The sequence below is a fragment of the Erpetoichthys calabaricus genome, chromosome 14, assembly GCF_900747795.2.
Source record: "Erpetoichthys calabaricus chromosome 14, fErpCal1.3, whole genome shotgun sequence".
Taxonomy (NCBI): domain Eukaryota; kingdom Metazoa; phylum Chordata; class Cladistia; order Polypteriformes; family Polypteridae; genus Erpetoichthys; species Erpetoichthys calabaricus.
Window position 1 is genome coordinate 108,603,943 of NC_041407.2, and position 14,982 is coordinate 108,618,924.

At 44.1% G+C, this 14,982-nt stretch overlaps 2 protein-coding genes across 6 annotated transcripts in view; both read left to right on the forward strand.

Moving 5' to 3' along the window:
* Nucleotides 1–14,982, forward strand: part of plekhm1 (pleckstrin homology domain containing, family M (with RUN domain) member 1) — a 350,418-nt gene that overhangs the window by 282,834 nt on the left and 52,602 nt on the right. The window lies entirely within an intron of this gene.
* The window catches only part of LOC114665184 (rho GTPase-activating protein 27-like), a 173,225-nt gene that overhangs the window by 111,874 nt on the left and 46,369 nt on the right, over nt 1–14,982 (forward strand). For all 5 annotated transcript variants that reach the window (XM_051918905.1, XM_051918906.1, XM_051918908.1 and 2 more), the window contains exons 4-6: nt 836–916; nt 4,290–4,406; nt 13,138–13,224. In XM_051918905.1, coding sequence (XP_051774865.1) covers nt 836–916; nt 4,290–4,406; nt 13,138–13,224 — 285 coding nt within the window. The remainder of the gene's footprint in view (nt 1–835; nt 917–4,289; nt 4,407–13,137; nt 13,225–14,982) is intronic.

Genomic DNA, 14,982 nt, shown 5'->3' on the forward strand with positions numbered 1-14,982 from the left:
GAGTCGTAGTGGACTCTAAGCTATCAACCAATAGACAGTGTTCAGAAGCCATTAAGAAGGCTAACAGAATGTCAGGTTATATAGCGCCTTGATGTGTGGAGTACAAGTCACAGAAGGTTCTGCTCAGGCTTTATAACACACTGGTGAGGCCTCATCTGGAGTCCTGGGTGCAGTTGTGGTCTCCATAAAGACAAAGCAGCACAAGAAAAGGTCCAGAGAAGAGCAACTTGGCTGATTGAGGGCTACAGGGGTTGAGTTAGGAGGAAAGATTAAAAGAGCTGAGCCTTTAAAGGAGATGAAGAGGAGACCTGACTGAAGTGTTTAAAATGATGAAGGGAATTAGTCCAGTGGATTGAGATGGTGACTTTAAAATGAGCTCATCAGGGACACAGTTGGAAACTGTGGGAAATTTCACACAAACATTAGGAAGTTGTTCTTTAAACAAAGAACCACAGACATTTGGAATAAGCGACCAAGTAGTGTGGTGGACAGGAGGGCTTTAGGGACTTTCAGAACTCGGTGATTTTTTGGAAGAAATAAGTGGACAGGACTGGCGAGCTTCACTGGGCTTAATGGCCTGTTCTCATCCCAGTTCTTCTATTGTTCTATTGCCCAATTTATTCTGCAGTCTTTCCTGACTCTCATTTTAACAAGGTTAAAGGTTTTTATATTGCTGTGGAAGATTAGTTTTTTAGTAAAATTTAGATGTAAATAACTCAAAAAGCTTAGAGCACAATCGCTCTCTTGTGGTCTTCTCTGTTCTGGGGGTTGTTTCTGTCATTTTGATTTGGGTGGACTGCGACATTAATCAGAATAACTTTGTTTTTGCTTTCAGTGGGTGAAATCAACTGATGAGCGCGGACAGACGTACTTCTATAGTGCAGACGGAACCAAATCTGTGTGGAACTTACCTGAGGTATCTTGGATCTGATTTGTAGAGAAAACTAGGGTGGTGCTGGCAGGATTGGCATTCCAGCCATTGTAAATAAAACACGCGCTGTTCCTGTGTGGGGCTGAGGTGTTGCCCATTGCACAGCTGCACTCGGGTCCCAATCCGGGTGGCTCATTGTGTGGTGGGTGCGACAGTGCCTGCTCTCATCCTCATCGTCCTCCTCTTCCTCCTGTCATGTGATTCAATGGCCTTACTGTCAGTGAGATAATTTTTTATTGTTTTTACCCACCTACAATTTAGCTAATAATCCGGATTCCTGGACAAATCTTCTGCTTACTTGTCTAAAACTAAGTGCTTAGGAGTGTGGAGAAACCGCAGCCACTAGACGTTGTGACCAGTTGGGTGCATAGCAGTGCCCCAAACCCTCAAACACAACTACACAACACAATACAATACAAAATCTCCTTGTCTCCTTCCATAACTCCCACGTAGTCTTAACCACTTTCCTCTCAATTCAGGACACTCAGCTTCTTTTATGCCAGGTCCACGATTACTTCCAGGGCTGCCATATTACCTCCAGGAAGCACTTCCCAGTCACTTTAAAGTGGGGGACAGTCTGTTCCTGCAGCTCCCCCTGGTGGCACCCCATGGACTACAGCAGGGCTCTCTCACGGGACTGCAATTCCCAGCCTGCCCTGTATGTATCCATGTACTGTAGGCACTGTCGCCCAAGAATACTGCCACCTATTGCATCAGTGGGGTAAATGTGATTAGTCCTTCTGTTAAACTGGCATCCCAGCCAGGTAAGGCACTAGAACGCCAGCCCATGCCTGCTGCCCATGACAACGTATAGTTATAGTTTGCTGCTGTTCATTGACTTGCACCTTAGTAGGTCTGCGTATGACATTGGGCATTTTGGTGACACTGATGCCTCTTTTTCTTCCCACTGCTTGCCTCAAACATCTTAGCTAAACATTCTGAAGTCTCGACTGAGCCGTTGTCTTTCTTTATTAAACCCAACTTTACTTTTTAGCCATCTGTGCCAGTATGTTTACACACATTGCAGACTTACTGTGAGGACATTTCTTGCAGATAAGGATCCTTACATTCCCCCACAAATGTCTCTGTTAAAGGACGAAAACAAAAAAAAAAAATAATGTGTGACATTATTATAGTTGTGTTGTGTTTTATATGTGTCATTAATTTAGACCAATGCTTCACGATGACATTCAGGAGTCTTCGTATTTATCAGTGAAAGCCAAATTGATTCCACTGTGCTTCAGTGTTGTGTATTAATAACATGTGAAAACTGCCAAAGGGTAGTGGGGGGGCACTTTTTATAGACACTGTATACATGAATGTCATTCTTAAACTGATTTTACCAATAATGTGTGTATTAGGGGGTGTGATCACTAATTCTGATTTCACAACAAGACAGCTGCCAGGACAATGCCCAAGAAATGCCAGGGCCTGTCAGTGCTCTCTGTTTCACACCGTCGACCTATCAAAGTAGAAATGTGTGCCAGCAAGTCTCCTTTCACTTGAGAGCAAGTGTTCTGTCAAAGATGACACTTTAACTCAAATGCCGTAAATGCCAATAGGGACTCTGCTCTGTTGGGCCCTTGAGCAGCAAGGCCCTTAACCTGCAATTGCTGAGCACTTTGAGTACTGAGAAAGGCGCTATATAAATGCAAAAAATTATTATTATTATATATACTGCTCAAAAAAAATGAAAGGCACACTTTGGAATGAGAGTATAGCATCAAGTCAATGACCCTTCTGGGCTGTTAATCTGCTCAGTTGAGTGGCAGAGGGGCTTGTTCATCGTTTCAGCTGCTTTGGTGCACTGGGGGGGGCAACAATGAGAGACCCCCAAAACAGGAATGAATGGTTTAACAGGTGGAGGGAGGCCACGGACATTTTTCCCTCCTCATCTGTTTTGTCACTCGTTTTGCATTTGGCTGCGGTCAGTGTCACTACTGGTACCTGGACCCTACAGAGCTGGCACAGGTAGTCCAACTTCTCCAGGATGGCACATCAATCCATGTGCCATTGCCAGAAGGTTTGTTGTGTCTCCCAGCACAGTCTCAAGGACATGGAGGAGATTCCAGGAGACAGACAGGCAGTTCCTCTAGGAGAGCTGAACAGGGCCCCTCGTAGAAGGTCCTTGTTGTTAACTCATGAGCAGGACTCACCGGTATCTGCTTCTTTGGGCAACAGGATGAGCACTGGCAGAGCCTACAAAATGACCTCCAGCAGGCAGGCTGGCAGGCCACTGGTGTGAATGTCTCTGACCAAACAATCAGAAACAGACTTCATGAGGGTGGTCTGAGGGTCAGCTGTCCTCTAGTGGGCACTGTGGAACTCAAACTGGCATTTGCCACAGAAGACCAGAATTGGCAGGTCCACCACTGTGCTTTTCACAGATGAGAGCAGGTTCACCCTGAGCACCCTGTGACAGACGTGTAAGGGTCTGGAGAAACCGTGGAGAACGTTATGCAGCATGACCAGTATGGTGGTGGGTCAGTGATGGTACATCTGGAGAGGCATAGCCATGGAGGGATGCACAGACCTCTACAGGCTAGACAACTGCATCTTGACTGCCATTAGGTATCGGGATGAAATCCTTGGACCCATTGTCAGACCCTGTGCTGGTTCCTCCTGCATGTGGCAAGAGGATGAAGGACTTGATACCATTGACTGCCCCCAACCATGCTCACTCGCCTGACACCTCTGGGTGGGACATTATGTTTCGGTCCATCAGACACCTCAGCCTGTGCAGGAGCTCAGTGATGCCCTGGTCCAGATCTGGGAGGAGATCCCCCAGGACACCATCCATAGTCTCATTAGGGGGGCAGGGGGGGAGGCATACAAACTACTGAGCACCATTTGGAGTTGCTGCAATGACATTTCGGCCAAATGGACTCGCCTGCCTGCCGTATCATTGTTTTTTCCCTTTGATTTTCTTGGTGTCTTTGAGTTCAGCCCTCTCTCTCTGTCGGTTGATCATTTTCATTTCCATCCTTTTGTTCCTCACACATCATCATAGCAGTCCATATCAGTAGAGAGAGCCAGCAGGATTTTGTGTTCCCATTCACACCTGATGTGTTTTCAAAGTGTGCCTTTCATTTTTGTGAGCAGTTTATCAATCATGTCATGTCTGCTCCCCAAACTACCCCAGCAGGGAGCCCTGCAGCTCCAGATCTGAAGTTCAGGTAGCGCCACTCTGATGCACTGCAAGGCCTATGTGACCTCGTATAATAAGCTAGCCGACCATCATAGAAGATTCATATTTTAGGAATTGTTTGTTGAGCAAACTGAATGACCAAATGCTGAGCTCTCATTTATACTCTAATTTGTTTTGTTTTTTTTTCTTTTTAATTTTCCTGCATAAAAGATTACACCACCACAGTCAAAAATCGGAAATGGGTATGAAATTGAAGGCGGCTCCATCTTTAAGAATTGGCGCCACACCATCTTTACCTCCATCTCACAGACGGCTCAAGAGGACAACGTAAGTAAACGTGTTGCCCAGCAGTAATGTGTTTTGTGTCGTGCCGTGGAGCAGGAGTGTCCAGCTCAGATTCTGAGTTTCCATTCCAGCCGCTTTCTTAAATTAGTAACCTGTTAGAATTTAATCCACCACTTTTGCCTTAATTGTTATAATTGATTTGCTTTTTTTTTTCTTTAACTGACAACAATACAATAAAGAGATGCAAAGCAAGCCAGTTAAGTGACCAGCTAAATCAGGTGTCTGAAGCCGGCTTGAAGGCCAGGCCAGTGCCCCCATTATATGGAATTAGGGCTCAGATCATAAAGTGTGGTGGGCAGTGGGGACCCATCAGCACGGGTTAGCTACCCAACAGTAACCCTAACCTAACAGCAACACTGCTTGGAGGACCACTAAAATATCTCCCACTGGTCCATTCCATCTGAACTAGTGTGGTGCTGAGGTGTCACCCATCGCATGGCTACACTCAGGTCCTAATCTGGGATCCTAAGTTAGTTTGTCATGTGGTGGGTGTGCCAATGTGCTGTGTCAGTGCCAGCTCCTAACCTCTTCCTCCTTAGCTGTTAATGAAACCCCAAATTTAATTCTATGGTTTGTTCTCATTCTGCCACACCTGTCATTTCTGATAAAACCGAAATGTTATTAGTTGGTACCAAATCTGTCCTCTCTAACTAACCTTCGTGGGCTAAAAATTGATGTTGATGTGATCCTGGTTGATCCTCCAGCATCAATCCATAATTTTGGGTGTCATCTTGAATCAGCTCCTTACCTTCCAACCACGATTATTCCTCAGCAGCTGACGGAAAAGCTGAGCCTGCTGGGACTGAACACCCCCCTCTGTAACTGGATTCTGGACTTCCTGACTAAGAGACCTCTCTGTCAGTCAGGATTGGAAACAACATCTCCAGAACCACCACACTGAGCACTAGAGCCCCTCAAGGCTGTGTGCTCAGTCCATTATTGTTCACACTGCTGACTCATGACTGTGCAGCAACGCTCAGCTCTAATCACGTTATAAAATTCGCCGATGACATGACTGTGGTGGGTCTCATCAGCAACAACAATGAGTTGGCATACAGAGACTGGTGTAAAGCCAATAACTTGTCTCTGAATGTAGACAAAACACAGGAGATGATTGTTGCCTTTAGGAAGACTTAAGAGTGACCATCTGCCAATGAACACTGACGGCTTAACTGTGGAGGTCGTCAATAGCACCAAACTCCTGGGTGTCCATCTGGCAGAGAACCTCACCTGGTCCTACAGCACCATCTCTTTAGCCAAGAAAGCCCAGCAGTGGCTCTACTTCATGTGAAGGCTGAGAAAAGCCCATCTTCCACCAGCTACTCTAACAACATTCTACAGAGGAACCATAGAGAGCATCCTGAACAACTGCATCACTGTCTGGTTTGGAAATTGCACGGTCAGGGATCGCAAAGCCCTAAAACAGATAGTGAAGACAGCTGAGAAGATCATCGGTGTCTCTCTTCCTTCCATCATGGACATTTACACCACACGCTGCATCCGCAAAGCCACCAACATTGGGAATCACCCTTTACACTCCTGCCATTTGGGAAAAAAGGTACTGAAGCATTCGGGACCTTGCCACCAGAATGTGGAACAGTTTCTTCCCCCAAGCAGTCAGACTTCTGAACTCTAATGGACCGGTCTGATATCTGACATACGTGTTCTGTTCTGCAGTGTTGCACACGTTTGCACATTTGACTCGCATGCACCTTGTTATATGTTATGTGTCGTGGATTCTTTGTTGTCCTGTGCTCTATAGTGGGGCAAAAAAGTATTTAGTCAGCTATCAATTGTGCAAGTTCTCCCACTTAAAAAGATGAGAGAGGCCTGTAATTTTCATCATAGGTATACCTCAACTATGAGAGACAAAATGAGGAAAAAAAATCCAGAAAATCACATTATCTGATTTTTGAAGAATTTATTTGCAAATTATGGTGGAAAATAAGTATTTGGTCAATAACAAAAGTTCATCTCAATACTTTGTTATATACCCTTTGTTGGCAATGACAGAGGTCAAACGTTTTCTGTAAGTCTTCACAAGGTTTTCACACACTGTTGCTGGTATTTTGGCCCATTCCTCCATGCAGATCTCCTCTAGAGCAGTGATGTTTTGGGGCTGTCGCTGGGCAACACAGACTTTTAACTCCCTCCAAAGATTTTCTATGGGGTTGAGATCTGGAGACTGGCTAGGCCACTCCAGGACCTTGAAATACTTCTTACGAAGCCAATCCTTCGTTACCCGGGCGGTGTGTTTGGGATCATTGTCATGCTGAAAGACCCAGCCATGTTTCATCTTCAATGCCCTTGCTGATGGAAGGAGGTTTTAACTCAAAATCTGACGATACATGGCCCCATTCATTCTTTCCTTTACACGGATCGGTCGTCCTGGTCCCTTTGCAGAAAAACAGCCCCAAAGCATGATGTTTCCACCCCCATGCTTTACAGTAGGTATGGTGTTCTTTGGATGCAACTCAGCATTCTTTCTCCTCCAAACACGACAAGTAGAGTTTTTACCAAAAAGTTCTATTTTGGTTTCATCTGACCATATGACATTCTCCCAATCCTCTTCTGGATCATCCAAATGCTCTCTAGCAAACTTCAGACGGGCCTGCACATGTACTGGCTTAAGCAGGGGGACACGTCTGGCACTGCAGGATTTGAGTCCCTGGCGGCGTAGTGTGTTACTGATGGTAGCCTTTGTTACTTTGGTCCCAGCCCTCTGCAGGTCATTCACTAGGTCCCCCCGTGTGGTTCTGGGATTTTTGCTCACCGTTCCTGTGATCATTTTTACCCCATGGGGTGAGATCTTGCATGGAGCCCCAGATCGAGGGAGATTATCAGTGGTCTTGTATGTCTTCCATTTTCTAATAATTGCTCCCACAGTTGATTTCTTCACACCAAGCTGCTTACCTATTGTAGATTCAGTCTTCCCAGCCTGGTGCAGGTCTACAATTTTGTTTCTGGTGTCCTTTGACAGCTCTTTGGTCTTGGCCATAGTGGAGTTTGGAGTGTGACTGTTTGAGGTTGTGGACAGGTGTCTTTTATATTGATAACGAGTTCAAACACGTGCCATTAATACAGGTAACGAGTGGAGGACAGAGGAGCCTCTTACAGAAGAAGTTACAGGTCTGTGAGATCCAGAAATCTTGCTTGTTTGTAGGTGACCAAATACTTATTTTACACCATAATTTGCAAATAAATCAGACAATGTGATTTTCTGGATTTTTTTCTCTCATTTTGTCTCTCATAGTTGAGGTATACCTATGATGAAAATTACAGGCCTCTCTCATCTTTTTAAGTGGGAGAACTTGCACAATTGGTGGCTGACTAAATACTTTTTTGCCCCACTGTATGTAGCACCATGGTCCTGGAGGAACATTGTTTCGTTTCACTGTATGCTGTACTACTGTATATGGACGAAATGACAATAAATAATCTTGAATCTTGACATTAGCTCAATAGTACAGACGGTTTTTCTTCATCTCCGTAACTTTGCTAATCTGCATTCTTTCCTCCGTGTGCAGGACACAGAAACACCAATTCACGCTTTCATCACCCCCCGTCTGGACGATTGCAATGCATTGTTTTATGGCCTCCCGACTAAATATATCAATAGATTACAGTGTGTTCAGAATTCTGCTGCTCGTCTACTTACAACACACTAAAACATCTGCTCACATCACTCCTGTCCTCTAGGATTTGCATTGGTTACTAGTCTCTTCAAGAATCAAATATCAAATGATTCTCATCACCTTTAAGGCCCTTCATGGTTTAGCCCCTCATTGTCTGTCTGAGCTGCCGCTTCCTTACACTCCTGCCTGTGCATTAAGATCATCGGACGCTCACTCACTCACCGTGCCTCAATACAGCTTAGTAACTGGCGGGGGGGGTTGGGGGGGGCATAGCTGTCACTGTGCTGGCCCCTAAAATTTAAAATGCTCTTCCTCTCGGCCTTCATGAGGACAAATCTATTATTCATTTCAAACTCCTCTTAAAAACACATCTCTTCAATGAGTATTAATCATTTTCTTGTGTGTAATTAATGTGTTTATTGAATTATAAAGTGTCCTTGAGTGCATGAAAGGTGCTACATAAATAAAACTTATTATTTCCAAAACTGTTTTTTTTTTTACTTACTAAGATCAGCCACCTAAACGCTTGTCAGTCCACAACAGTTCAGTACTTCTCAGAAATTAATTTTTGTTCCCCCCACATATTTTATTGAAGCTGATGGTGTACAAAAGACACGGGTACAACCAGGATCTAAGTCATCTGCTGGCTCACTTTGCATGGCTGCTGTTGAATGAAAAAAATGAAACAATTAAAATGAATGTCAATAAATACCAAGGCGACAAAGTGTGTTCTAATAGTATTAGTAACTAGATACCAATGGAGAAAATGGCTGGAATGAAAACCTGCAGCCACTGAGCTTGACGACTCTGCTTTAGAGCTTCGAATTTAGAGTCTGAAGAAATAAGTGCCCTGAGATGCTGCCTTTCTGGTCAAAGCTACAGAATGATCCTTCAGAAACACGTTCTCCGCATCGAGAGGAGTCAGATGAGGTGGCTCGGGCATCTGATCAGGACTCCTCCCTGGTGAGGTGTTCTGGGCACGTCCAACCAGGAGGAGGCCCCGAGGAAGACCCAGGACACGCTGGAGGGACTATGTTTCCCAGCTGGCCTGGGAATGCCTCGGGATTCTCCAAGAAGATCTAGAAGAAGTGGCCGGGGAGAGAGAAATCTGGGCATCTCTGCTCAAGCTGCTGTCCCTGCGACCCGACCTTGGATAAGCAGAAGAGGATGGATGGATGGATGGATGAGAAACACATTCTTTAAAATTTGTTAATGATTCATAATTTGTTCTGTATATCTGCATAGGTGCCTTTTTGTTATCCATGTTGTATACAGTTAACGTCCTTATCTTTGGTATGTGTTGTGATTTTGCATACAAGTTGATAAATATTTTGTATGTCTTTATTTGTAACTTAGACAAAGCAATGTAATATTATAGATAGTGCTGGGAGGTATACCGGCTCATACCGAATACCGTTTTTTTTTTGTTATGATATGGATTTTTCTTATACCGCAACACCGGTTTAAAATAGCCTAAACAACATTCGAAACGTGGCACAACGGGAAACTGTTTAAGGGGGGGGACCTTTTTCACTGCTACACCGCTAAACATGCATGCAACGGAGTACATGCGCTAATGGAGGTATTGAGTGTTGAAAATGGACAGAGAACATTCTGAAACTGAAGCTGTAGCAGATGATGAAGTTGAACGTGATGACACAGAAGAACTTCTGCCAAAAAAAAGGAGCCGTGTCTGTTGTCTGGAGATACTTTGGTTTTAAAAGGTCGGATATGGATCAAACTATTATTTACTGCAAATGCCGTCGAGCGAAAGCAATTTGCTGCACCACCTTAGCCGCAGACATGCTTTGGAGTACAATGAATGTATAGAACTAAGATTGGCACCTTCCACGTCCTCAGGTACAACTGAAAAAGCGAGAGGACATTCGAGTCGAGTCAGACGTCACTTGTAGACACGTTTGCCACATCAAAATAAGCAAGTAGTGGATCGAGATAACCAACACCATTACAATCCATGTAGCTAACGTGCCAGTGGACTGAGATTGTGTTTTATCTTGGTAGAGTAATATGTTGCTCTACTTTCCCCTATTGTATTATTAATAAGTAGCCTTTGTCAAAATGCCTAATCTCACAGACTTACCACTGTTTATAAGGTATTACAGTATATAACTTATCCCCACCTTCCCTTCTCTATCTATAACCTCAGGTAATTAGGTGTAGTAAAAAGACAAGCAGGAGTTAAGTTACACATAAAATAATGTATTATTGATAATAATCATAAATAATAACAATATGCAAAGTACATTTGAATATTGGCAACCATACAACCTGATTAAATGGTGATGTGTAGTTTCAGACGGCACACAGACTTGTAGTTACTTAAAAATGTCTCTAGTTAAGGCATCATTTGTGGTCCGCTTTCTTCAGTGCAGGCCGCTTGCCTGTCTCAATATGGCTACCAAGTTGTGCTCTTCGTTGTGTTGTCCTTTTCAGTTCATGGTGTGTGAGATGGGCTTTCATCAGTCTATCTGTCTGTCTGTCAAACTTAGCCTGGCCATGTCAGAGAGGAGAATCTAACAGACGTGCTGCTAAAAGGGTACATCCCTGTGACTTAATGCTTACTGTCGCTGCTTTAAATCAAAAATCAATGTTTAATTTGTTTTATACACCATTCATTTCAAATGTAGATTTGTCATTGTATTTTACAGGGGCCACAAGCTCCTTAAACTTTAGGATCATTTGACTTGCGGCTAACCCCACAAACCTCACACACACAAACCTCAAAACAGGTAGGTGGCAGAGGGCAAGACACTTAGGAAAATAGAACAGCAATTAGCGTTTAGTGCCTTTTTAACATGGAGTATACAAGCAGTTGTATAGACAAAGAGCCTTTCATTATCATGGTCATCGTCAGGATAAGCATCTCTGGCCTGACAGAAACGTCAACGAGTTTCTGCCCCGTTGTTCAGCCTTTCAGCTCTTCAGCTGTGCACAGGTGACTTGGTTCAGGCCTAAAGGCCCCCAAATTCTGAACGGCTCAGTGAGTTCCAGCATAACCGCACTGACATGTTAGACGGTGTGACCGTGTGGTCGCTGCTGCCATCTCTTTGTTTTATTCAAATGTTATTTGCATTGTTTGGCCCATTAGTGATGCAATTCCATTCCTACCGTGTACCCCTCTTGCCCTCTGCAAACAGCCATTATGCTCATTTCTGGCCTTTTAGCTCTGATCTTGTTGTCTAGTTCCTCACCGGATGTTCGCTGTCCACCCCATATAGTGCCTTCTGTTCTCCTTACAAGCTAAAAGCCTTTTCTATTGCCATATAAATGTATGTTAAATCAATGGGTAAGTGTGAGGAACATTACATATGGTTGATAAGTTTTGTATGTCCTATTATGTCATTGTATCCTGTTTTTTTCACCTGTATTATTATCATTCTTTAATTTAATATTATTTATTGTATCAGTATGCTGCTGCTGAAGAATGTGAATTTCCCATTGGGATTAATAAAGTATCTATCTATCTATCTATCTATCTATCTATCTATCTATCTATCTATCTATCTATCTATCTATCTATCTATCTATCTATCTATCTATCTATCTATCTATCTATCTATCTATCTATCTATCTATTAAAATATCAATCACAGGGATGTTCGACGTAAGTTCAATGCTGGCATGGACTGGGTGATGGGCAGGGTGGTGGGGTCCAGCAGCAGTGGAGCATCTGTTGGTAAAGAAAGATTCACGGATCTTGACTTTGCTGATGATGCTGTGCTCTTCGCAGAGTCAGTGGTGGCTCTGATCGTGGTGTTCAAGAGACTGAGTGAGGGGTCTGAGTGTCTGGGCTTGCGAGTGTCCTGATAAAAACCAACAGCCAGCCCTTTAATGACCTCTTGGGCTCGGCCATCAGCAGTGTGTCCGTCTGCGGAGAGAGAGTCGACCTTGTCATTGAGAGGTTTACTTACCTTGGCAGTGACATTCATGTGACTCTGGTGACTCTTCCTATGAAGTCATTAGACGGATTGGGAGAGCATGGGGGGGGGGGTGGTCATGAAGTCGCTGGAAAGGGGTGTGTGACACTCCCGATATCTCAGCAAAAGGACAAAGGTCCAAGTCTTTAGAGTCCTGGTGCCTCCTGTTTGTGAGACATGGATGCTATCCAGTGAACTGAGATGAAGACTGGACTCCTTCATGTGTGTCACTCCAGAAAATCATTGGGTACCGCTGGTTTGACTTTGTGTTGCTCATGGAGTCCCGAATGAGGCACATGACCGGCATTGTGAGGGAGCGTCAGTTACGGCACTATGGCCATGTGGCGCGTTTCCCTAAGGGTGATCCGGCTCGTAAGATCCTCATTGTTGGGGACCCGAGTGGCTGGACCAGACCAAGGGGTCGCCCACGTAACACCTGGCGGTATCCTTCAATAAGGGCGCACACAAAAAGGCGAGCTTCAAAAGGGCGACCTCAATTGAGCGCGGCGAATAAAGGCGTTCATAGATAATTTAGATAATAATAGATAGATAGATAATAATAGTAGATAATAATAAAATATCTATGTGGCATTGCACATAATCTACAGCTTCAAGTGTAACACAACAATGAGTAAGAGCAGAAAACAACGAAATATAGAGAGCTTTAGAAATAGTCCGTTAGAGAAGTTCATGCATTAATTAATTGGATGTTTTAATATTCTTGCTTTCACCTTTTTATATGTTCAGTCATTGCCTTTATCTAATAAATTTTCTGTAATAATTTTGTTGCGTTTGCCCTTATTCGCTGCGCCCAATTGAGGTCGCCCTTTTGAAGCTCGCCTTTTGTGCGCGCCCCTTATTGAATAGAACCACACCTGGCTGCGGCAGATAGAGGGTCATTTCCGGGGGGTGGGACTGGACCGCGTGTCTGCCTGGAGGGTTGCCAATCGGGATCCTGAGTTGTTTCGTCGTGTGGTCAGTGCGGCAGCACGCTGTACCAGTGCATGGTCCTCAACTTGACTTGGATGTTCAGTGAATGGTTACTGACACATGGCTGTAGTATCAATGTATTAGCTGTGTTTTAATACCCAAGAGGAATATGAATACGTTTCTCTCTCTTTCTCTTTCCCCCGTGTTTAGAAGTTCTTCCCTGCACACAGGAGAAACACATCTGATCACCTCTACGAGGAGTACGGCTCTGGGAACTCTGCTGAATTTACGCATCAAGTATGTAATATAATCTGTTCTAATCTGCCTTTTGCAATGCCTGTCGTGTTTTTATAAAGGAGTTGGTGCTTCTGATACTCAATAACATCCCTTTAAGCACATTTTGATATGCGGTGTAATGTGAAAGTAATATTTATTTAGCTGTCCTGAAACCAGAAGTCGCCCTCCACTGATAAGAGCCAAGCGAAGTTTCTGGAGAGGAGTATTTACTGTGTATGGCCGCAGGTACAATCGCGCCCACCCTCTGCTTATTTAGTTCACCCACCAGTCTGACATTTCACTGATGCCCCCATATTTCATATATTTCTGCATAGTTCTGCACTTCATGTGTCTGCCATCTGCATTGTGTGCTGTGACTCGAACATCTGCACTTGTTTATGTGACGCATGTTCCACAGTGAAGATGCCTGAATAAAAAGCTGCCTTACAAACTGACATTTTACTGAGCTCCTTTACTCGTGTTCATGTGCTCTTGCCGAAAAATGCGAAGAGACTTTCGTTTATTTCAAACAAAACGGCTGCCGTTAATGTAACTAAATGACAAATGGTGGGGCGTCCACTTGATTTGTGAGAAGGGTCACCCCAAGAGTAATACACCTCTGTTCTGTAAAATCTACGTACAACTGCTAGTGAAATGCTTATTGCATTTTAAATTTGCCAAAAAGGCCATTAAAGAATTTTATTTTTAAAATTATGGGGATTCCTTCTGGGATGATCTTTCACAGCCTCCAGTGTTAGTCGCGGATTTCTTCTTAGAAGCAAAATCCCAGTATGCGATAGTCAGTGGTGCTTATTCCTAATAAATGAACTCGTGGCTTTCTGGTGTAGTGCAGGGGTCGTCAAACTTGGTCCTCGGGGCCTACTGTGGCTTCAGGATTTTGTTCCAACAAAATTCATAATCAGTGACCATATCTGATAACACGGATCTCATTTCATTAGCTGGTATTTTTTCTCTTCTCTTATTCTACATTCAGAAAAACACAGAGGCGTGATTTTTACATTTATAAGACACTAGGGGGTTACCCCGTGCTCGTCTCTGCTGCTCACGTTGTGAAGAGGGAGGCTGAACGCACCCCAAGGAGACGCGGTCGCTCCTCCGAAACCCCCTCATAAACGGTGATACAGGGTGAGGCAGAAAGGACGGACGTCTTTGAAATGGCTAGAACTCACCACTACTGTAGGTGGAGTGACAGATGTGCGGTATGTGGCGTTAGGTTCGAAGTCTTAGCATTTTTTTATTTTCTTTTTAGTTGAGACCATGGAGCCATGGACGATACAACACCGCGTTTTTGCATACAACTGTTTTGTCAAGAACAATCAATCTGTTACCGCAGTTCAGCATGAGATTCGTTGCCATTTCAATATCCACAGAAATAAAGCTGTTCCCGCTCGCAACACTATCCTACGTTGGGTTAAAGCACTTCGTACACGAGGTACACTAATGAACAAAAAACCGCCGGGGGCTACACGAACGGCACGTACCCCTGAAAATGTGGAAAGCGTACGACTAGCCCTGCTGTGCATTCCAAGTTGATCTGCTTGGAAGCATTCTTCTGAACTTGGCCTCAGTAATCGTTCGGAGCGTTATATCGAGATGATAAACAACTTCTTTTTACCTGAATTACGACGAAAACGTATTCCCATCCGGCATGTGTGGTTTTAACAGGATGGGGCGACAGCCCACACAGCTAGAGTATCCATGGATGTTATTCGCCCTCCCTTCTCTGGTCACCTCATTTCCAGGTTTGGTGACATTCAT